This window comes from Lissotriton vulgaris, chromosome 8 (genome assembly GCF_964263255.1).
Source record: "Lissotriton vulgaris chromosome 8, aLisVul1.2, whole genome shotgun sequence".
In the NCBI taxonomy this organism is placed as follows: Eukaryota; Metazoa; Chordata; class Amphibia; order Caudata; family Salamandridae; genus Lissotriton; species Lissotriton vulgaris.
In genome coordinates, this window is record NC_141696.1 from 1,194,573,679 (window position 1) to 1,194,597,837 (window position 24,159).

Consider the following 24,159-nt stretch of genomic DNA (forward strand, 5'->3'; position numbering starts at 1 on the left):
CGGTATGTAGTGTTAGGGTATGGGGACAATATAGGTGAAAGGTTAGGTGACTATCTGAGCCTATACTGGGATACCAATATGAAACATAACAGCGACTGACCGGAACCACTTCAACAGTGGTACAGGACTTTCCAGACGACCAGGACCTGGAGCAGGGTGGAGTTTTCCAATGTTGGGCCACCAGAAACATCCCACGCTCCCGAATCGCGTTGGAATTCATGGTGCAGCAGTCAGGAAAGGTTGCGGCGTCGTGGTCCAGCTCGAGGCATCACAGGCAAACCAAATGGGGGCAGTCACCGATATTTGCCCATGACAGGTTTTGCAGGGTTTAAACCCTGTATGTTTTTCAAAGGGTCATCCCTAAAGCACACTTAAAATTGCTCAAACGAGTAGAAAAGACACTGAAAAAGGTGGTCAAAAAGTGACCAAGATAGCTCATCTGGATCTGCGCTGATTGCCCAGAAAGAAAGGAGCTGCTGTCAGCATGCTAGGGTTGCGCCTGCAAGGGCACTGCACACATCACAGCTGGCACGAATGACACCAACAAAGTTGAGACAGAGCTGTTCAATACCACCTAATGGCATGCAGAGGTACTGCTCAAGATTTTTCAGATACAGCCAGACTAATCAGGAATATTCTAAGGTAGCGAATCTTCACCTAGAAATCTCTTCTAGATGTCTTTTTTTCTTTTCTAAACTCCTTAGTCAGCTGTTTGATGGCGTTCTGGCTGTGGGTGTGTGCCAAGAAACACCCAAGATGGTTAGCTTGTCTGCATTAAAAGCGGGGTACTGGTCGTGTTGGCTTTGTAAATGGTGCAACTGGTTTTGGAGATGGTGCGGGCCGGCAAAGGGAGCCAACAGAGTTTATCTGGGTTGGAGTGATGTGATCATATTTCTGCAGGCCCTGGATGAGATGTGCGACAGCACTTAGGGTGCACCTATCGGGTGCCAGTGTGGAGGCCATGGACTAGGTCATCACAACCATCCAGATGCTGGAGTGCAAAGTCTTGACAGCAGTTTTGAACTTGATTTCTGGAAGAAATGGTTTGACTTTTTTTTACAAAAGGGAGTTGGTATCAGGCTGTTTTTGTTTACATTGTATTCCTTTAAGGTAAGGTTGGCATTCAGTGTAAGTTTGATGTTCGAAGTCGAAGTCGTCAAGGTTCATATCATAGAGCCAGGTTTGTACTGTATCTTGCTTCTTGTACTTGGCAAGGAACATAAATTCTGTATTGATTTTGAATTGCATGTTTGCTTGAACATGAATTGCAATGGATTATGAAACGAAAACATCTTCAGTAGCATATATTACATTTTGAATATTTTTGAGGTCATACTTGTACTGCACAAAGTTTATTATTCTTGCCGGAATATATTAGAACAATTTCTGTAAATATAACAAATATTGGAAGAATGAATGTAAAATATCACTTCACATTGCATCCCACCATCCAAGTGTTTAATACTGTAATGTAGTGCGAGCTAGGTTAACGGTTGAGCCCACCCTGCCCTTTAGGAGTCAGGGTAAACCAGAGAGTGAAGAAAGCCCCTACTGGAGTAGGCAAGGGTTGCATAGAAAAAGTTTTAACTTTTTCCCGCCACTGAGTAGGGTGGAGTGTAGGTTTTGCTTATTTTCCTTTTCTTAACACTGCTACCTTAAAGTTCGGACTGGACTGTTCCCATGAAGCACAGGGTCAGAGCTGATTTGCATATAGCCAGTGTCTAACCCAGGGTGGTGTGGAGTGCAAAAAAACGATGGATTTAGGCCCAGATCCTTGTACTGGGGTGAATGTATGACATTGTTCTACATTCTGTCCATCAAATGTGTTTTTTGCACCTTATAGAGAACGACATTTGACTGGTTGCTAGATGTAGTGAAGCCACACAGGGTAACTTATCCCCCAATTAAAATACACTTTGTTGAATTTGTAATATGCCGAATGGTTTGAGAACCAATCTTTCATTGTCAAAGGTATGTTTTTTGAGCTTTCGTAGGAGTACAAGAAAATGAATCACAGATGATATTGAAAAATGTGGATACTTCTGATGCGCGGTTGTTATCCCTGTCACTGGGAAGGGAGTTTTAGTATGAGTAGGTCAAGCACTTTAATGTGTCGGCAGTATTTTTCACACATACTGGAAGTCCTAATACTGAAATGGCTTTGTAGATGGTGTGACAAGAATGGTGTCTTGAGTTTCTAAAACAGTTTGGAAGAGCAATGTTGAGGGTATAAGTGGCCGGAGCTTGTACATAGGTTCCGCACATTGTTAAGAAAGGTTATTTTAATCAAGGAAAGAGCTGCTATTGTACACCCCGAGTGGGATAGGTATGCTCAGACGTGAGTCCCATGCTCTTCACACCACTGGATTCAAGCAAGCCGGGCTGAAGACGGCTGAAATGTCAGAAACCGGTCCTCGGAAGCTTGTTTCCGGTCCAGGGAAGGCATGGCTTGGCAGTTTGGGCTGGACTGTTCCCATGAGGCACAGGGTCAGACTGATTTGCATATGGCCATGTCTGAACTGGGGTGGTGTGGAGTGCAAAAAAAACATGGATTTAGGCCCAGATCTCTGTACTGGGGTGAATGTATGACATTGTTCTGCATTCTGTCCATCAACTGTGGTTTTTGCATTGTACAGTCAGAAACATTTTTCCACTGTGTATTAAAACCACCATGCATGCTGCATTATTTGACCAATAGAGGCTAAGAAGTCATGAGCACTAGCAGTTCTTTGGTATAGATCCAACAGTTTATTGACGGGTGGTAGATCAAGGTGGCTGTGGGAGATCATTTTGAGGGTGAAATAATCTTTTGCAAATCATAAAAGTATTTAGTGCTCATTTAGGTGCAAAATCGATACTGTCCTTGTGTAGCCCTGCTACACCACTGCATATCTTACTTTTGTTATTCTGTCTGACAACTGAGTGGCATGGCCATCCTTAGCGATCAAAGAGATGTGAAAACCAGGATTTAGAAAGAGTAGGTCCGTTTCTGATTAAGAAACATAGACAATACAGCGGGTGCATTAGCCAGTGCTGTGTGCCAGTTGTGAAGCATAGCTGGATTTGAGCGAAGAACAGTACACAATTCGATTGAGAACAAGATGCTGATACCTGATTTATTAAGTTCTTTGTGTCTATGTAAGCATTGGTATTAGGGTAGTACTACCTGGAAACCTATTTACAGTTTGCAAAGCAACAGTTCCCATAGGGGCGGGGTAGCATTGTGGTGAGCATTGGAAATGCCCAAATGTAACAACAGGTGGGCAAATTCATATTAGATAAAGTCCCAAAAGATGCATACAAACCTTGATGCTTCTGTTGGAGCGGTATGGGGGTTAAGAAATTCAAACAGTCAAGCTCAGCGTCATTTGTTTCAATAGCCCTATTTTGTTCATGGGTGACACAGTTGAGTATGCTGATGGGATGCACAATATGTGGTGAGTTACAGCGTGTGATAACCAGGGCTATCTGAGCTAAGTTTTTGCCAGTGGATATGAGGACAGTGGTATGTATGCATGATAAGTATGCCTGGGGGTGTAGGCAAATATGAAAACACAATTTGTAGGGTTAAGGCTCATAGTTCTTTTCAACTTTAAGGTGTATTTCTGTGTGAGTCAAGGTGTGATATCAAATGTTTGTTAATGGCAACATGAACTGAAATTGAAAACATCTGTGTTACACCTGGCCCTTTTTGCAGGGCCACCCTAGATCTTTTGATGAACCCATTTTCTTGGCATTAAGAGACTCTTTTTTCCTGCTAACCAGTGGTAATGAGCTTGCAATCTCTCCTTAAAATAAGTTACAATTTGCATCCACCTGATTGGCACATTTAATGTACTTGTAAGTCCCTAGTAAATGATAGTACATGTCTCCAACGTATGTACAATAAATGCTACTAGTAGGCTTGCAGCACTCATAGTGCAACCCACTAAAGTAGCCTTTTAAAACATGTCTCAGGCCTGCCACTGAAGCTTGTGTGCAGTTTTATGCTGTCACTTCAGCCTGGTAAAATAAATATTTGCCAGGCCTAAACTTTTCTGCTTATTACTTATAAATCAACCCTATGGCAGGCTCTAAAGGCTCATAGTGAGGGTTCATTGTATTTAAAAGTGGGACATGTGTACTCAAGTTTTACATGTCCTGGCAATGAAAAACTCCTGAAGTCATTGTTCACTGTTGTAATGCTTTTCTCACCCATTGACTAACACAGGGTTACCTTACTACATGTGCTACATAAGTGTTAACTCAAGATTAGGAGCAGGTACAAGTATGCTATTTACACTCAAAAGAATTGTAATTTAAACCCCAATTAATGGTAAAGTTGGATATTAAGTTACAATTTTGAAAATTTCGTTTTTTAGAAAGTTGGCATTTTCTTGTTTCAACCATTTGTGCCTGCTAAAGTGTCCTGGGTGACATGACTGAGTCTTTTGCCCAGGTGACCTGCTGCATCTGGAGCTTTTTGAGCCCTGCTGATCTCTGTTAGTGAGTACCTGATCCCCAAGAGGTGCCTTCACAGGTCCTAGACCCTTGGATGGCATTGGACTGTACTTCTTCTAAAGTAAATCCTGAAGTTTGGGCTCTTCGCACCTGTTAACGGGCCAGTTTGCGCTGAGATTCTGCTGTCACGATGACCACTCCAGGGAGACCTGCTCTTCGCATTGACCGCGAGCGAAGACTGGCACCATGAGACCAACACTTTACGCTACTGCAGCAGCCCGCAACAACTACCAAGCTACAGTCAATGACCCTCTGCGATGCCAGACCGACTCTGTCACTACAGCGACTGTTCATAACACTAAGCATCTTACTCACGGCCTCCTCCAACGTGTACAGAATCCTTTGCCTCGGACTGAGAAGGTAACTTTTCAGAGCAACTAATCTTGTACCTGTCTCTGACCCACGCTCCATTGTGTTTGGCTGAACTTGTGTCTAGCGCAGCCAGATGACCACAGACGACCTTTTTTTAGGTTCTTTTTTAACGTAAAACTTGCATATCTCCAGTTCTACTGATTGGATTTTTGTTATTCAGGTATCATTTTATTATTAAAATGAATTCTATGTTTCTCTACATTCATTTGGGATTTTTCTTGTGTTTTCACTGGGTGCTGCATACAAACTTTACACATTGCCTCTACATTAAGCCTGACTGCTTTGTGTCAATCTACCAAAGGGTTAGCACAGGTTAATTTAATGACTTTTGCGGTTCTCCCTGACAAAGATTTCGGCTGTTGCCTGAACGGGGCTTCCTTCCCCCTCTACCAATAACCCAATTTCTTACAATCTGTAATGTGGAAAAGCAACACGAGACTAGTAAAATCAGACAAGCGATTTAGATCATATATTTATTTCAAGCCCAATAAGCAAAAACATAGGACTAAATATACTATGACTACCACCATCTTAATCTCTTTGCTCAATTTATTTATTTATTTATTTTTACAATTTGTACAGCGCGAACAATTGCCCGTAGGCGTCTCGGCGCTTGAAACAGTGCATAGAATTCCCCACAGAGGCTAAAAAGACAGTTATTCTTGAGAAAACAGCCAGGTCTTTATTTTTCTGCGAAATTGCATCAGTGACGGGCTTTCTCTGATGGCTACTGGCAGGGAGTTCCAAAGTCTAGGAGCGGCCACCAAGAAGCGCCTATCGCCCCAAGTAACTGTTTTGGTTCTCGGTACCAGCAAAAGATTGAGGTTGTTAGATCTAAGCGATCTAGTGGATAAATGGAACCTAAGATGGGCTTTGAGAAAGTGTGGGCCCTGATTATGCAGTGCTTTGTAAACTATACAAAGGGTTTTGAACTTAATCCTGTTCCGGATCTTAAGCCAATGAAGATCTTTTATAGTCTCCAAGATTGGCATGAACTTCGGGGTTCCAGACAGGAGGCGGGCTGCAGCATTCTGGATTGTCTGCAGTTTGTTGGTCACTCTAGCCTGGGCATTGATGAATAAGCCATTGCAATAGTTGAGGGAAGACAACACCAGGGAACTTACCAGTGTCTTTCCTGCTACAACTGGCAAGAACGGCATAATTTTGTTTATCAGCCTGAGTTTATGGTAGGCAGGGGCTGCTGTTTTGTTTGCATGGGCCAAAAAATTCAGATTCTCGTCAAAAGTCACTCAATAAAAGACTGCTCGCTGGAAATCTTTTCAAGCTATCTGGAATTCTTATGTTGTCAAGGTGTGATGTATTGTATCGCATTGTGCATAACATAATAAAGGTCACAAAGTGCTTCGACTTGCATAAGTGTTTCCTAGATATGGTGTAGGATTTAGTTTGCCTTATATGGAAGATGCTGGTTGGAGTTCAAAGATGTAAATATAAGCATAAGGTGTTGCAGAGTGTAGACGTGCACTTATACATTTTAGGAGTGATCACTTTCTTAAGGTTGAGACTGTCATAGATTGCATGGCATGTGGATAGACAGAGTCCTCCAGGGAGCATGTTGTATACAGTAGACCCAAATGCAACACAGATTCAACTCCTGTCAAACTACTGAGGTATTATAAAGTGCAGGATCAACCAAGAAGCAAACAGAGACAGAACCACTGAAGGCACATTAAAACTACCTGGGTTCTGATAGTTCTTTTGGGATGGGGAAGAACATCAAACAGAAGTCACAGAACCAAACAAGCCATTGAGGCGGCAGAGCACTTGGTAGGTTTTACAAAAGGTAGAGATGACTTTTCAACTAAGGCCCCTACTACTGAAAGAATACAGCAATCATACTTGGTTTTAATGATAAACTAAAATTAGACTAGAACAATTCAGATTTTGTGAAATGAGTCATGACAACCATTAGAAAATAGTATTAAAATAAAACAAGCACAAATAAATCAATGCAGTGCTAATACATGTGTCGCACAAAAATAAAAACTATTTCTCAATTTGTTATAAGGTGCTAAATCTTTTTTAAAAACATTAATTAGCATAAATGAAATTTAGTAAATGAGTAATGTTTGTCCTACATATTTTAAAAGGAAATAAAAAACTTCTTCAATGAATGCTTCACGTTAAATTCCAATTAGAAAGTACTTAAGGAATGCATATACGTAAACAAATCAATTTCAAACGCATCTTAATATGGGATTTTTAACAGTGTAATGGCAAGTTCACAGTGAGTGTTATAAGCACACCTAAAATATTAAGGGATGAAATTCATGTGTTTCATCATCCATCTTCAACACAGCAGCGCCACAACTTTTTATCTGCAGCCGTAGTTCTGCAAATCCAGATATCCAGGTCCCGGACTCATATACCTTTTTGCTCTCAGACAGGAAAATTTGTCAGTACAGAATATTTTCGCCAGCACTAGGAGTAGGAATTGAACTAAGTATTCAAAATGATTCCCAATGTTTTTCCTACCCACTTACACACTAGCAGTGGTTGTATAAAAAGGTACAAGTGCTTAAAAGAGGTATAAAATGTTCTGAAACACTCTTTTAAAGAAATGAAATGCACAGCCAAAAAACACATATCATTTGATCTCAGGTTAGTCGGATAAGAATGCCAAAGGTAACAATGTTACTTGCGAGGGAAGAGCTATGTTTTAAAAAAATTTTAAAAATAAAATATCACATAATATAGCAAACAATAACTTTGACAACTGATCTATAGATTTATAAAGATATTAAGCAGAATAATTTACTATCACCTCAAACTCATTTATGTATGCTGAAAAATTCATACAGAAATATAAATCTGTAAAGCGAAATTTATGGTTCCATTGACTGGATATTCTTTTGGTGCTCATGCGCTAATCATTATTATCAAATTAAGAGTCGTTATATTGTTGGCAATGAATGGCTGCTACAAAAGAGGTATGGAACAAGCTGTTACACTGAAAACAGGTGGAACATCATATTACTGTAGGTCACTCAAGATGCATTTATCCCGTACTTGTAATTTTTCTCGTTGCAGAACTTGTCTACAGAAGACTTAATACAACTAGATATAAAAAAGACTCAAGAATGTACAGCAACTGATCCCTACGGCCTATTTCAAGACTATAGAGTCTGCCCTCAGTACGCTGCTTTGGGATGGAGCGCCGCGCGCATAGCAATTAATAAAATCCCGAGGGGGTGGTATGATGGAGGAATAGCTCTTCCTGACATCCAGAAGTATTTCTGGGATGATCAATTTATGACATTAACCAAATGTGTACATCTCCAAGCTGACATGCCCAAATTTCGTATGGACCGATTAGATTTACAACCCGGAGGATACTTGTAAGCCCTCAACGCCCGGCCAAGACACGACACTTCAGTCACCAAGGATTGTCACTGTTGCAATCTGGCACACTACACTTGCAGCCCAGGGATGGAAGAGGGATAAAATAACCCAGGCCGCTCCCCTGTGAGATTCTGAAGCATTGGGTACCCAGGAGAGGCAACCCAGGTTTGACAAGTGGGATATCATTGGTCTCTCAAAGGGTGGTGATTTATGATCTCTGGGAGACGTTGTCCCCTTCACCGACTTACAGCAAAAATATCAGTTGGCTCCTACTGAGACCTTGTGCTACTTGCAGGTTCTACACCATTTCCGGAAGGTTCTACCTCAGGGAGAGGAACTGCCTGAATCTTCCACTTTAGAGAACAGACTGCTTGACGGCCATATGTTCCGAAAGGCTACTTCGCTCACATACCGAAAACTGATTAACAACTCCCTGGGGACACTCCAAGATTTGCGGGGGCACTGGAACCTAAATATGAAAGGCTTAGAAGATGATGAATGGCCTGAGGCCCTTGCCACCCCGAAAGATAGTGATTACGTCTGGGTTTCACAAGATATTACACAGGTCCTACTACGCATGCACCACCATGGTAAAAATGGGCAGAGAGACAGATGCTTACTACTGTCGGCAGTGTGGACAGCAGGCTACCTTCTATCATATCGTATATTTTGGGAATTCTCTGCTGTGCAGCGCTATAGGGAGTCTGCGGAGAATTGTATTAACAGCCTGTGCAGCAGTGAGATGCTGCTCTCCGCCAAGTGGTGCTTGCTCATCATTTGGAACATAACTGAACTGAACCATATGGAGCGGAACTGGACAACTCCGGGTCTGGCGATAGCCAAGCCCAATACTGAACGATTGTGGGGGGAAGAGACGGCACCATGCCTTAGAGACAGGAAACGGGACATGGACTGGTGCATGGTGGCTGAAAAAGTGGTTTATAAAGGGCAAGGGTTGTCCTACCTAATAATAAGATCTAATTTAAAAAAAAAATGTACAGTAACTAGGAGCACTTTGCCAATGCAGGCAGCAACATGAACACTTGCCTAACATTTGTTACGTTATTTTTTTGTAGGAAATAGAACATTGCTTTTAATTAGAAGTTGAAACAACTTGGACAGCGATAACTGAATCTATATACATTTCTCTGTGCAGGTTTATTACTTGATTTAAAGTACACATACATATCTGAAACGTTTTTTATGTAAATCAATTTTGCATCCTTTGCTAATGTTCTGGAAAAAACAGAAGAATTTCAAGCTCATTGACAATTGTGCCATTAATATGAAAGATTAGGTCATTTATTCTAATAAAATATTAACCAAGAGTCAACAGAGGACAAATATTAGGATGCAATATAATGCTTTTTACTCTTAAAAAACAAACTGTTTCCGGTTTCAAACATCAATGTTCGCACAAATTAAATTATTGTTCAGGGAAAACAGCTTCTACAAAGGCTAGATCTGGGCATGGTCGATGGTGTTTGTTTTCAGTAAAATATAAATGGTAGAACAAATGGTTGAAAAAAATGTCTTAAGGACAGCCTTGAAACTGTAAAGACACCCACATTCTTAAAAATGAAGAGACCCATTGCTGCATGTTTGATTTCCATTCCCGCTGGATACGGCTATGAAAAGGACTAGAGAACGACCAGCTCCAGTGTAACATTAATTTAGCAGGTTAAGTCCACGGTCGGATGGTTGCTGTAAACTGTTTGACAGTGAATGTTTCATTGCTGTCGAAATTCGGTAATGTTACGATCTTCCAACACGATCTCTAGGAATAAGTCTCAGTTCTGAACCATGCTTTAGAAAAACATTTCCTACAAACACAAAACGAAATCAGTAAGTACAAAGTTCCAAATGACATCTTAACAGTTCCCTCACTTTTACGACCCAATTAAAAATATTTATTTATTTATTTTTATTTATAAAGTTTTTAGATTGCGCAAACTTGACCCAAGAGGGTATCAGAGCGCTTTACATTTAGGATTGTTGTGTTACAAGTAAAATCAGATACAAGAGCATAGTAAGGAACAGTACAAATAAACAATGTTTCAATAATTCGTAGGAGGGAGGGGATGAAGGAGTAAAAGCGGGGAGACGAGGGGGAACAATGCCCAATGTCCGGCTGGGTAGGTGACGGACAATGGGGAAAACCAGGGCCAGACTCCTCAATAGCTGTCAAGCAACTCCACCGGTCATCGGCCTTGTTGCTCAGGTCTCAGCATCCAGGAAAAAACAGTTTTTAGTTTATTAGAATTTGCGAAGGTTATATAGCGCTAACTAGACCCATAAGAATCAGAGTGCTATAGCAGAGGAACATTGCGTTAAAAATTACATCAGTTACAATAGCGTAGTAAGGTACAGTAAACAAACGACACGGCTGAGAGAATTGATAGGAAAGGAGGAGAGGAAGGAGCCATAGCAGGGAGACGAGGAAGAACTGAGTCCAATGTCAGGAGAGACAAATAGAGAGGGAAAGGGGAGAGGTGGAGTGAGAAGGGAGAGGATGAGGAAGAAGACGGAAAAGAGATAAAGGGAAAGTCAGCCCAAAGACTGAGTGGGTAGGTGACGGCCAGGGAAATAATCCAAGGCCAGTCTCCTCTATAGCTCTCTTGGAAGCTACAACGGGCATCGGTCAGAAAAATGGAAAGAAAGGAGACAGGGAAAAGGCAGAACAGCAGAAATACGCAGGGGGGTGGGGAGGGCGAGACGGGGAGAAGGGGAGAAGGGGAGAAACAGTGTCCAGTGTCTGGCTGGACAAGTCACGGTCAGGGAAAAAACCAAGGCCGATCTCCACAATTAGCTTAACAGAGCAGCTCCATCGGGCGTCGGACAAAATGCTCGATATAGCACTGGCTAGACCCGAAGGTAACAGCGCTTAACATACAGTTCCACAAAATTAAACAGTACATTAGAATCAGGTAACATCAGTTGCTAGAAAAACATTTTAAGAGCATAGATGCAAAGAAGGGTAAGGGGGTAGGGATGGTGGGGAAGGGGAATATAGGACAGGGAGACAAAAGGGAAGTCTGCCCCGAGTCCGGCTGGGTAGGTGACGGCTAAAGGGGAAGTCCAAAGCCAATCTCCTCTTTAGCTATCAGTAAGCTCCAACAGAACAGGGCCAAACAGCAAGGTATCGGTTAAGAGTAAAACATTTTAAAGAGTATAGGAAGACAAGAAAGGTGGAGTGTACAGGGGTTGGGGGAGAGGAAAAGGGTAGGGGGGAAAAAACGACCGACAGACAAAGGAAAATCTACCCGGTTGGGTAGGTGATGGTCATGGGGGAAATCCACAACCCAAACTCCTCTTTAGCTAGCAGGTAACTACACCGGGCATCAGTCAGCTAGGTAGGTCTCACCGGTCAGAGGAAGGTCCCAAAGTCAATGTCAAAGTGGGTGAGCCAGGGTGGAGGGGGAGCACCTAGGAGTTTAGTCCATTTGTGTGGAGACCAAGATGAGGTCAGGCACCCAGGCAGTTTGCAATCCCTCAATTGCTTCATCCTGATGATCGTGACTCCCACAGCTGCTCTATTGGAGTCATGCAACACCTTTAGTGAATGGACTCTCCCCTGCTTGTTGCCCCAGAGGGGAAGCTCCTGAGAGGATAGTTTGTGCCACGTATGGTAGGTACAGCATGTTGAGTTTAGTAGAGGGGTGAGGAGAGGACGGCCAATGTGTTGAGTGGTGATGTGGGCCTTAGGTGTCTGCCACAAGTCAGAGGTATTCGTCTGGGGACAGTCAGAGCTATTGTCACCCATCCAGAGATTCGGGAGTCATTCCGCTCCGAGATGTTTTAACCGGCCACCATTTTGACCTGGCGGAGCCTCTGTGAAATGGAGACCTTCCAGTTAACGATCTTGTCTTCCTACTGCAGCAAAATGAACAGAGCTAACAGAATGAATCATGATCTGAGCGCCGTGGATAAATTACATGGTCTGCTTAAATTAAGAAATTACTTCAACAAAGGTTACCATCTGGATGAGGACATCCTGAGAAACAGAAATTACACCTTAGGTTTAACTAAACAAAGATCAACTGACATCTCAAAACTGGGACAGAAATTACAACAGTAATCAGTGGCAGCTTTTGAACAATGATAGTGGAAGTTTTACCAATCAAGCCAATCCCTCAATAAATCAATCGGGGATTTGTAGAGCACACTACTCACCTGTGAGGGTCTCAAGGTAATGGGGGAAAGGGAGTTTTGGGCAGCTCCGGTCATCCCAAGAGGCATGTCTTGAGGCTCTTCTTGAATGCTTGCAGTGTGGGGCTTCGTCTGATGCGGAGGGGGAGTTGGTTCCAAGTCTTGGCCAAGGCTAGGTCAGCAGAGCGGAGGTTTCTCTTGGGGTATAGAAAGAGATTCCTTCATTGAGGTACTGGGGTCCGGTGTTGTGGAAGGCTTTCTAGGTGTGTGAACAGCTTTAAGGTCACACTTTTTTGACAGGGACCCAGTGTAGGTCTCAATGGTGCTGGGTGATGTGGTCTTGTCGTGAGATGCGGAGGACGAGTCTGGCTGTGGCGTTCTGGATGGTCTGGAGTTTGTAAAGTAGAGACTTGTTGATTCCGGCGAAAAGGGCATTTCCGTAGTTTAGCCTGCTGATGATGAGTGCGTGGGTAACAGTCTTCCTGGATTCGGGGGAATCCATTTGAAGGTCTGGTGGAGTATGTGGAAGGTGTTGAAGCCTGCAGAGGATATGGCCTTGATCTATCGGTTCATGGTCAGTTGAGTATGATGCAGTAGTTGCGGGAGTGGTCCATGGGTGTGGGAGGGTTGCCGAGGGCAGGGCCACCAGGTGTCATCCCACGCTGAGGGGGTGGATCTGAGGATGAGGAATTCCAGTTCCTCAGAGTTGAGCTTCAAGCAGCTGCTGCTCATCCAGGATGCAACGGCCTTCTTTCCTTCCTGGAAGTTGTGTCTGGTGATGTTGGGTTCCTTGGTGAGGAAGAGGATGAACTGGGTGTCGTTAAAGTAGGATACTATGCTGAGTTTGTGTTTTCTGACAATGGTTGCAAGGGGGCCATCTAGATAGATGTTCAAGAGCGTGGGGCTGAGGGAGAATCCTTGGGGTACTCTGCATCTGATATCTATGAGTTCAGACAGGAAGGGCGAAAGTCTTATACTTTGGGTTCAGCCAGCGAGAAAGGAGCGGATTTAGGGCAGTTCCCTGTATGCCGGCGTTGTGGAATCTGACAGCTAGTGTGCAGTGGGAGACGGTGTCGATGGCTTGTGAGAGGTCTAGTAGAATGAGGGCTGCAGTATGACCTTGGTTGATGTAGTCCATGGCGGCTAGGAGGGCGGTCTCTGTGCTGTGGTTTCTGCAGGAGCCGGATTAAGATGTGTCAAGGATATTATTGGTTTCTATGTAGTTCGTTAGCTTGATGTTGACGATCTTCTCTGACTTTGGTGGGGAAAGGGAGGAGAGAGATGGGCCTGTAGTTCTTGAGGTCCGTCAGGTCTGCAGAGGGCTTCTTGAGGAAAGGTTTGACTTCTGGACGTTTCCAGTGGTCGGGGAAGGTGAAGTTAATTGTACGTCGTAGTTATGGTGCAATAGTGGATGTTGCCCTGTGAAAATTGTGCGCCGGCAGGGGTTAGTAGGGGGCTCCGGAGACTATGCTCCTCATTGTCTTTGCAGGGTCTTCTATGGTGACAGGGGTCCACACAAGGATGGGTGGCTGAGTGGTGTTGCCAGTGGAAGGTGATGGGTCGGTGCCTTGGTCATGTCTGGCGAAGTTGTCGTAGAGTGCCCTGATCTTGTGGTGGAAAAAGGAGCAGAGTTTGTTGCAGAGGTCCTGGGAGAGAGGGACGTCAGGTTTGCTGGGGGGTCTGGTGAGTTCTTGTATGATGTTGAAGAGTTCCTTGGACTTGAGGGAGCTGGAGAGGATTCTTACCTGGATAAAATCTCTCTTTGTAAAAATAGTTTATTGTGATGATTATTTAAAATCTTACAATATTACACATCTCAGACAAAGGCTAAAAGACTGATTTCTCAATTAAAAACGCTTAAAATGTACTTGCATCAAAATTATAGATGATTAACACCTTGGATGCTATGAGGTTTTCCCGCTGTGCGCTGGAACTTGAGATATTCCATTCTTCATGACAAAGCCAGCTCGTCATAAGCACAGCGCAGGTAAAGCCCATGACGAGCTGGCTTTGTCATCAGCACTGAAGAGGTTAAGTATTTAAAATAGGTATAAGTTCTAATTTCCTTTTTACTATCATTAAAAACTTTACAAAGATAGCATTTAAAATAATGTCGTTCGAGTTCATACAATTAATCAAGGCCTGCCTACATGTCCTTATGTCACGTACTTTGAAGGGAAGCTTTAGTAGAGATTTTATCTCCTGTAGAAGCGTAGGGCAGGTGCAGAGAAGGTGAAGCATATCCTCCGCACCATTATTGCACAGTCTGCATTTCATTTGGGATTCCTGTCTTTCCCATGGGGGAAGGTGGCACAGGCCTGGCATTGTTCCAAATCTGGCTTTAAGGAGGGCCTGTTTGTTTTTTTCTGTCCATGGTGTTACCAGGTATTGTTGGATTTCCTTCTTTTTTTATCCATTAATTACCGTCCATGCGTGTTTTCTTTTGGTGAGGATAGCTTTATCGTTTAAGATGGATAAATGGTTTACCGTTTTATTAATTATTTTCTTGAAAGATGACTTGATTATATTGCTTTCCCATATTGACGTGATCGCAAAATCCTTTATTACTTCCCTAAGATAGGTCCACGCAGTAGAGTTTGTGTCCTTATTTATTTCTCTCCATAGCAGTTGTGATATTTCATTTTGATGGTCATTTTTTATTTGATTCCATACTTTTATAAAGTGGCCTTGCCTTGCATATTGCTGATTGGTCAGTCCAAACTCCAACCTTATTTGGGCTGGGGATGGGCTTGCTGGTACACGGAATATGGCTCAATAGACTCTTGTTATGATGTTGTTCAGAGTTTCACTATCCTTGCCCATTACCACTTCACTACCATACGTAATAGTCGGTAGGAGTTTTGCACCGATTACATTCAGAAGTGGACCATAAGTTCGGCTGGGGAGTGACTTTTGCACAATTCTGAATGCTGCAGTTAATGAGTTCGCTTTTCTTTGAATCTCACTTTTTTGGAGTTGATAGCTTCCATTCGCATCAAATAGAACACCCAAGTATTTATATACTTCTACTTGCTCCAGCTCATTAGTATCCATAAACCATTTACTTTTATGTCTTTTCTTGTTTTTTTTGGTCACTACCATAATCTTAGTTTTAGACTCGTTTATGACCATCCCATTCTCCTTCGAGTATATGTGTGTCCGCCTAATAAGACGCTGTAGTCCTACTTTGGTATGGCTCAATAGTACTTTGGTATGGCTCAATAGTCTCTCTTTGTAGATCTAATGAGTTGTCATTCTGGAGGGGTGCGAGCGTGTTGGTGCAACCGGTGATCCATTTGCGGAGTTTGTTGGCTGCAGAGTTGGCGTCAGTAGTAGCGGGGGGAGGAGTGCGGCTGAGGACAGAGGCGAAGTGCTCTTCAGTGATCTTGCTCCAGTTTCTGCGAAGGGCGTGGCGTTGGACTGTGTGCAGTAGGTTTCAAGAAGGAGAAGTGGATGCAGTGGTGGTCTGTCCAGAGGGGTTGCGTGGTGTGACTGAAGCGAAAGTTGATTCCTCTGGCGAAGATGGAGCCGATGGTTTGTCCCGCTTAGTGGGTGGGGGTGGTGACGAATTACTTCAATCGAGGTTGTTGAGGTTGTCTAGGAGGGGGGTGGAGTTGGGGTCCCTGAGGTTGTCAAGGTGGAAATTCATGTCTTCGAGCAATACATAGTTCTTGAAGGCGAGGTTGTGGGGCACGATGTGGTCTGCAATGGTGTTAGTTAACGGGGTGCGGGGTCCGGGAGGACTGTGGGCAAGAGTTCCGCGTAGAGTTGTTCTGGGGTTGACCTGGATCTGAAACTGGATGTGTTCCATAGGTGGCGAGAAGTAGTTTGAGATGTAGTTCGTCGGATGGAGATTTCGTTGACGATGGCAAGGCATCCTCCAGGGTGGTTGGGGTGGTCTTTCCTCTGGATCTTGAACCCCTCGGGGATGGCCGTTATAATGTCTGGTGCAGAGCTGGTGTTGGTCCAGGTCTCTGTGAGGAAGGCGCCATCGGGCAAGAGGGTGTTGAGGAGGTCCCAGGTTTCTACTGCATGTTTGTCCAGGGAGCATACATTGAGGAGGATGAAGATCGGTGTTTGGGTGCACCAGTGTCCGGTGGGTTGGCGGTAGCTGTTGGGGTCCGGAAGTGGGAGTAGGTGCGGTGGCAGTGTCTGCGGGAGAACGGGCCTTGGGTGATGCTTGGGGTCGAGAGCTGGACGATGTTGTTGCATTCAGGGTTGAGTTTGTGGAGGGTTGCTGGGTTGTAGTGGCAGGGGTCGGATGACCAGGGTCCCTGGCGCTGGTTGGGTTTGCCTTTGGCGTGGCCACAAAGCCAATTAAGTAGGGGGCAGTGGAGGGAGAGTAGCTCGGAGGCGGCAGAGGGAACACGAGAATTTAAACCTCTTGTTTAAACTGGATAGCAGAATAAGGTCTGAAAATACGATTGTTCAAGCAGAATGGAACCAGGAGCATAATTTCCAAACTGCTTGTATTATTATTTGCATTTTAGATGGACTTGTAAATCAGGGGACTTAATAAGAAATGAGGGATTTGAATGACTAGGCTTGGAGAAGAGCATTTCCAAGGGGATTCTTAACTTGCTCGAAAACTAGATGCAAACTGGGGACTCCTATAATTTTTCTTTGTTGCAAACAGGCCTGAAGAAATTCCACTTATTGAAGATTAGTCTTAGAATTGTCTGAGTAGTTTGCTGTTCATACGGAGCATGCCACAATACTTGTTCAGGGTCTCAGCTTGGGGAGAGCATTTCCTGCCCTAATGAAGAGCTATGGCACGAATTATTAATTACCCAGTCTGGTTGATGGGCCGCCAATTCTCCAATTCTAAACTCCAGCAGACTTGAAACACAAGTATAAAGTACTACTCCTCCCAAGAGCACTGGGAAAAATGAGGCAACATTAATAGCGAATCTACAACCACCTTGAAGGGGGTTTCCCATATTTCTCGCTCATCTAAGAGATGAATTCCCTCTCATTCTCTTGAAAGTATTACTGAGATTATTTTTTGTTACTTCAGCATTGCAGTATAGTTATTACTTTTCAATGAAGCTGAAGATTCTACAGACCAAAGGAGCAGCTACTCCGGTCCCAAACACAGCTCCAACTTGTTTATGCCTATACAGCAGAGTTGTGCTTATGTGTGGTAAGGCCTGCCCACCAGTACAGGGTGTCATAAGTGAGGATTCAGTCCGTGCACCACCTTGCCTCAAAGACCTCCGACTGAGTGGGATCATCCAACTAGTGGAGGAACAACATGAAGGGTTCTCTTTTGTTGCACACCAACATGGAATCTGAGCTTCTTGCAAGGAAACTCTGTCAGGACATGTGTCCATGCAGGACACGTCAAGCAGCAACTTCATTTCTGTGGTGAATAAATCAATTGTTCTGTTCACCCTATGGAGCATAGAGAGTAATGACTACTATGGTGGGGGGTCTGTATAATGAATCAGCGCCTTGGTGAGTTTTTTTACAGGGAAACAGCCCAGGCTCATCCCATCGCACAGGTGGGGGCTAGTGTTCCATCTCTACCTATTCAGACAGAGTGCTAACATTAGTGCACCTCATGCCCTATAACACTCCCAAGGAAGTGTGGGTGGGATACTGTCAATAGCCCTTGTGTCACCATATTTGTGCTCTAGACACGCTTGCTCCATCAACCTGGGCATTCAGCCAAAATTAGTGCGTCCGGAGAGGAGAATTATGTGGATGCCATTAAGAGTTCAATGGGAGGCCAAACCAGCCCAGACTTATTGGGTCCACAGAACCCCCCAAGGCTTCGGGACACAATCCCCAGGATGACCCGCAAGCATCACATGGAGACAAATTTGGCGTGAGACATTTCTGATAAGCTTGAAAGTGCATTTTTGCCCAGGGAGCCCGCTCCAATTTAGAACAACTCAGAAAGGCTATATGAGGAATTGAGGAATAATAATAATAATAGGCATTCTTGTAGAGCGCAATGGTGACGCACAACGGCGTGTCCCCGCGCTTAGATGCGAGCGTGTTCAGAGGAAGATCAGAGGGAAGGCCCGCTATCTGGCAAAGAGAAATGTTTTCAGCTCAGCCCTGAAGATAGACTCTGATGGTTCCAGGCGCAGCGTTACCGGGAGTTTATTCCAGCAGGATGCGGCAAGGTACCTAAAGGATCTGCCACCCATCCTCGCTCTGGACACCTTTGGAATAGTTAGGCGCCCTGAGCCAGAGGATCTTAGCGTACGGGATGGCTCGTATTGTGTCAAGAGATCCTGAAGTGGAGAGGGTGCCCTGCCGTTGATGATCCTATGGCAGGTGCAGAGGGCCTTGAATTCTATCCTGCTCCTGACAGGAAGCCAGTGCAAGGCTTGGAGCGCGGCTTTAGAGGCTGATCTTCTCGGTAGTCTGAGGACTAGCCGAGCAGCGGCGTTTTGCAAGACCTGAAGGCGGCTCAGGTTCTTCTCAGGGATTCCCAGGTAGAGAAGGTTGCCATAGTCCAACCTGGACGTGACTAGAGCATGCACCAGTGTTCTGCGGGCTTTGGTGGGAAGGAACTCCAGAACCTTCCTGAGGGTCTTGAGGATCCCAAAACAGGTGCCAACCACCCGGTTGACCTGGGTGCCAAAGGTTAGATCGGAGTCGAACCAGACCCCTAGATTCCTCGCCTCCAGGCAGGGGGTGGGTGCCATTCCCAAGCAAGGAGGCCACCACGCCGACGTCCACGCCGCTCGGTCTCCCCCTACCACCAGCACCTCGGTCTTGTTGCCGTTAAGTTTAAGGCAGTTGGCAGACATCCAGGCAGCAAGATCTTGCATACATGCTCTGAAGATGTCTGCCGCAAGGCCGGGTGCACGCGATAGGGAGATGACCAGCTGCGTGTCGTCAGGGTATGACACCAAGCGCAGACCGTAGCTCTCCACTATGGAGGCGACTGGGGCCACATATAGATTAAAAAGCGTTGGGCTTAGGGACGAGCCCTGTGGTACCCCTTGGTCCAATGCCATTCGCCTGGAATAGCAGTCGCCCTGCCTGACTTGGAAGCCACGGCCCGATAGGAACGACTGGATCCATTTTAGCGCTGCATCACCCAGCCCTGCCTTGTTCAGACACTGTAGCAAGATGGAATGTGCCACAGTGTCGAACGCGGCGCTGAGGTCCAGCAGGATCAGGGCCATAGTGTGGCCCTCGTCGACCCCCTGCCTGATGGATTCGGAAGCCATGAGGAGTGCCGACTCCGTCGAATGTCGAGGTCTGAATCCGAATTGGGTGGGGTGAAGGAGATTAGACTCTTCCACAAACTGCATTAGCTGCCGATTCACCAACTTCTCAGCCACTTTCGAGAAGTAAGGAAGGAGGGAAATGGGGCGCAGGTTCTCCAGCTTCTCGAAGCTAATATTAGGCTTCTTGCGAAGGGGGAGCACAACTGCTTGTTTCCATTCCCAGGGCACAGTGCTGGACCTGAAGGAAATGTCCAGCATGTGCCTGATATATGGTTCTAATGTTGTCAGGCTGTCCCCCAGCCGTTTAGGAGATGCTGGGTCCCGTGGGGAACCTGATTTCACTGATCTACATATGTTGATCAGGTCTTCAGCTGGTGGGGTGAAGAAATTAAGCAGCAGATTGTGACCATCTACCTCTCTAACTGATGCCTCAACTTTTCCATCTATCGCTGGTTGGGCAGGGAAGGCGGAGTATATTTTGGACACTTTGTCGCTGAAGTAGTCGGCAATGCGATTACAAGCAGCCAGAGAGCAATCCTCTGGTCCTGCTGTGGATTCGGAGACAGCAAGAGATTTGTATACACAGAACAGCTCTTTTGCTGAGTTCTCTGCATCCAAAATTCTCTCTGCGTAGTGGGCAGTTTTTGTTATCCTGATAAGATTATGATATTCTCGTCGGTGAGTGAGATATTTCTCTCTCGCCTGACTGTCATAGGCTACTCTCCACTGCCTCTCCGCTCGCTTACACTCCCTCTTGGCACCACGCAATTCTTCGTTAAACCATGGTGCCGATCTCTGTTTACGACCACCCTTCTTAAGATGGTTTAAAGGGGCCGTTTGGTCCAGCGCAGCCGTGATTCGTTCATTAAGTAGTTTATTTACCGAATCCACATCATCGTCTACAGGGGGGCCATAGGCTGTAAGAGCCTCATTAAATTTGGGCAGGGAAAACCTAGCCCATTTGCGCCTGAGATAGTTAAGGGGAGTGGGAGCGGTGACCTTATTCTTAGGGAGAGAGATTTCAAAAGGCACCAAGAAATGGTCAGTCCACGGGAGAGGCACTGGAGGAGCCACCCTAACATCCTCCCAGTTAGCAAAGACTGGGTCAAGCAAATGACCATGTTGGTGTGTTGGAAGGTGGCCCTTCAGCTCTAATTGTAGTGCTTGGAGATCCTGCCGGAACTCCATCACTCCCTTGTCTAGTGAATCTTCGAGGTGCATGTTAAGGTCTCCGAGTAGCAGAAACTTATCCCTCCGCAGAGCCATCTCAGTGGCACACTCTATGAGGGTGCCCTTGAACCTTGCCAAGGGGCCCGGGGGGCGGTAGACTAAATAACCTTTCACAGTTGTACCCCCATTGATTTTTATCGTAAACATCCCCACCTCACTTGCCGCCAGCTGAACTGACTCAATTTGACAGGCGAGGTTGTGTTTAAATGCAAGCGCTATGCCTCCTCCTCTGCCCTCAGGTCTATCTAGTCTTACCATCAGATAGTCATCCGGTAATGCCTGGATGATGTCAGGGTCAGAGTGTGTGTCCAGCCATGTTTCTGTTAGAAATAGCAGGTCCAATTGTCTGTCCACGAGGAGGTCGTGGATGTCGAACTTATGGCAGCGCAACGACCTCACATTGAGCAGGCCGCACAACAGGGTGGGGCTGTTCCGAGTATCTGCCATTACCGTGCGGAACCGATATTGGCAGAATATGCAGCCTGTGTCCCCCCCTGCATGCATAGTGTGGAGGCCGTGACTGCAAGTGACGGAGGCCAGATTCAGCAGTTCGTCCCTACTCCACTGGATCCGGTTGACAGGACCAGGGGGTGTGGCCCTTGGCCGTGTCCGGTCGCGGACGGGCGCAGACGGGCTTGGCTTTGGCGCGGCTTCGGCGCGCGCCCAGCGTGCCCGCTGCGCACGTCCGCTGCGCTTCCTAGGCCAGGGTACCATTTTGTATAGACAGGGGCGGGCGGGTCTGAGCACTAGAGTGCTCGCCCAGCTCGTCCCCCTCACCCAAGATGGCGGGACCGGTGAGGAGGGATCGGGGGTTCGCGCCCTGCTAGCTACAATATAAGTTTAAAACACAATGGGGCAGTATTATACACGCAGTCTGTATATACACAAGGCAACAATTTTAAAATATTTTTAAAAAGATAGCAGCAATTCCAAGCCTAAAACCGTCCCGGCTTTCCGCCTCAGGACATCACTCTTACCGCGCTCACAATCAGCGAGGCACCGGAGTGAGGAGCTTTTGTAGAGACAGGGGCGGGCGGGTCTGAGCACTAGAGTGCTCGCCCAGCTCGTCCCCCTCACCCAAGATGGCGGGACCGGTGAGGAGGGATCGGGGGTACGCGCCCTGCTAGCTACAATATAAGTTTAAAACACAATGGGGCAGTATTATACACGCAGTCTGTATATACACAAGGCAACAATTTTAAAATATTTTTAAAAAGATAGCAGCAATTCCAAGCCTAAAACCGTCCCGGCTTTCCGCCTCAGGACATCACTCTTACCGCGCTCACAATCAGCGAGGCACCGGAGTGAGGAGCTTTTGTAGAGACAGGGGCGGGCGGGTCTGAGCACTAGAGTGCTCGCCCAGCTCGTCCCCCTCACCCAAGATGGCGGGACCGGTGAGGAGGGATCGGGGGTTCGCGCCCTGCTAGCTACAATATAAGTTTAAAACACAATGGGGCAGTATTATACACGCAGTCTGTATATACACAAGGCAACAATTTTAAAATATTTTTAAAAAGATAGCAGCAATTCCAAGCCTAAAACCGTCCCGGCTTTCCGCCTCAGGACATCACTCTTACCGCGCTCACAATCAGCGAGGCACCGGAGTGAGGAGCTTTTGTAGAGACAGGGGCGGGCGGGTCTGAGCACTAGAGTGCTCGCCCAGCTCGTCCCCCTCACCCAAGATGGCGGGACCGGTGAGGAGGGATCGGGGGTACGCGCCCTGCTAGCTACAATATAAGTTTAAAACACAATGGGGCAGTATTATACACGCAGTCTGTATATACACAAGGCAACAATTTTAAAATATTTTTAAAAAGATAGCAGCAATTCCAAGCCTAAAACCGTCCCGGCTTTCCGCCTCAGGACATCACTCTTACCGCGCTCACAATCGCAATAAGGATGGCTCTAGTAATCCATGCTCCTGCCCAGCTGTAGGAGATGACGCCCCAATGGGTGATGAAATTGTTGATTTCCTTGGGGATTCAGATGACAAGGAGGGTACATCCCGGCCTTGGCACCCTAAGGGGATCCTTAGGCCTGTGGAACCTCCGGGAGGAGGATAGAATATCCACTGGTCGTCTCTGAGAGAATGAAAGATCTACCTGTCCCCCTCATTCTGATAAGTCAGATCTGGAGGCTATTTATCAACCCAGATCCACCAACACAGATTGGATTCAAGTGCATAAAGTGGTGCCCTACATGGTGTGCTGCCCAGCAAACCCCAATATTAAGAGGTTTGCACCAAATATAAGGCTGAATGCCCTAGATCAACTCCAGGGAGCAAAGTAGCCTTACCTCTGGAAATAAACCCCAAGATGACCACCTTCCTAGCGAAGTACGTCAAGGAAGCCAACAAGAGTATTGACCACTCCTGCTCAGACACATTATTGGATCTAACAGGCCTCTTACTAATATTCTGGATTTGGCAGAGGAGCCAGGTAGTCAGGGACCCACCACTTATTTTCTCAAGCAATACAAACTACACCATACCCCCTGAACAGAATAGATCCCTCCTCATCAAAGTCGATGCAAAACTGGGTGAATTAGCTGGCCTCTTTGGAGGAGGGGCAAGCCTGGGAGACCACTTTGGCAACACCGTTGTAAAATAATTGGGAACATTTGTGTCCAAGTTCGCCTTCCTAGACAAACCTCAAGCATCCATCAACAATGGATTCGCTTCCAATGTTTTCACCTGGGCTGGTCATGAGAGGGGGCCCTTGACTGCTTCTTTCATCATTTGTTCCAATAGGCACAATACAACAAAATGGACCACTGGCAAGATCAGAGCAGATTTGGTGGATTCTTCCCTTTCCGTTGAGCGGGAAAAGCTAGAGCTGCCAAAAGCTCATCTTCAACCTCTGAAAATACTTTGGTAATTGGCACCTGCTTATATCATGTAAAAATAGCGGGCAGGTTGCCCCTCTTTGTACAGAACTGGCAGGCTCTAACAAACAACGCCCGAGTCCTGCAGACAGTGACTGCGTTTCACATAGCGTTTTACCGTTCTTCCAAACAACTTCACCATTCCCCTTCTTAGAAGCAGACAAATGTCTAATACACCTAGAGGCGTAGTTGTTGCAGGAGAAAGGAGACATTGGCAAGTTTTGTTTCAAAAACTTTTATTTCGGTCACTAGGACCATAAAAAGTAAACACAGACACAAAAAAACATACATTATTAAGTACTACATACCATGACTAAAAAAACACTATGAGAAATACAAATTCCAATTTTGAATCAGATGCAGAGGTTGTACCAAACAGCTAGGGGGGAAGGAAGGGAGGCAATGAATTAAAGCAGCAGGAAGGAATTATATCAATTAAATAATGTCATGCGGTCGGCAAGCAACTAGA

The 24,159-nt window shown here is 45.6% G+C and overlaps 1 protein-coding gene across 1 annotated transcript in view; it reads right to left on the reverse strand.

Annotated features, from left to right (window-relative positions):
• Positions 1–5,331: 5,331 nt before the first annotated feature.
• The window catches only part of UFM1 (ubiquitin fold modifier 1), a 165,987-nt gene continuing 147,159 nt past the window's right edge, over positions 5,332–24,159 (reverse strand). The window contains exons 6-7 of the mRNA XM_086935068.1: positions 6,123–10,058; positions 5,332–5,415 (exon numbers count right to left, since the gene is read on the reverse strand). Of these exons, the coding sequence (XP_086791194.1) occupies positions 9,991–10,058 (68 nt within the window). The 3' untranslated portion in view covers positions 5,332–5,415; positions 6,123–9,990. The remainder of the gene's footprint in view (positions 5,416–6,122; positions 10,059–24,159) is intronic.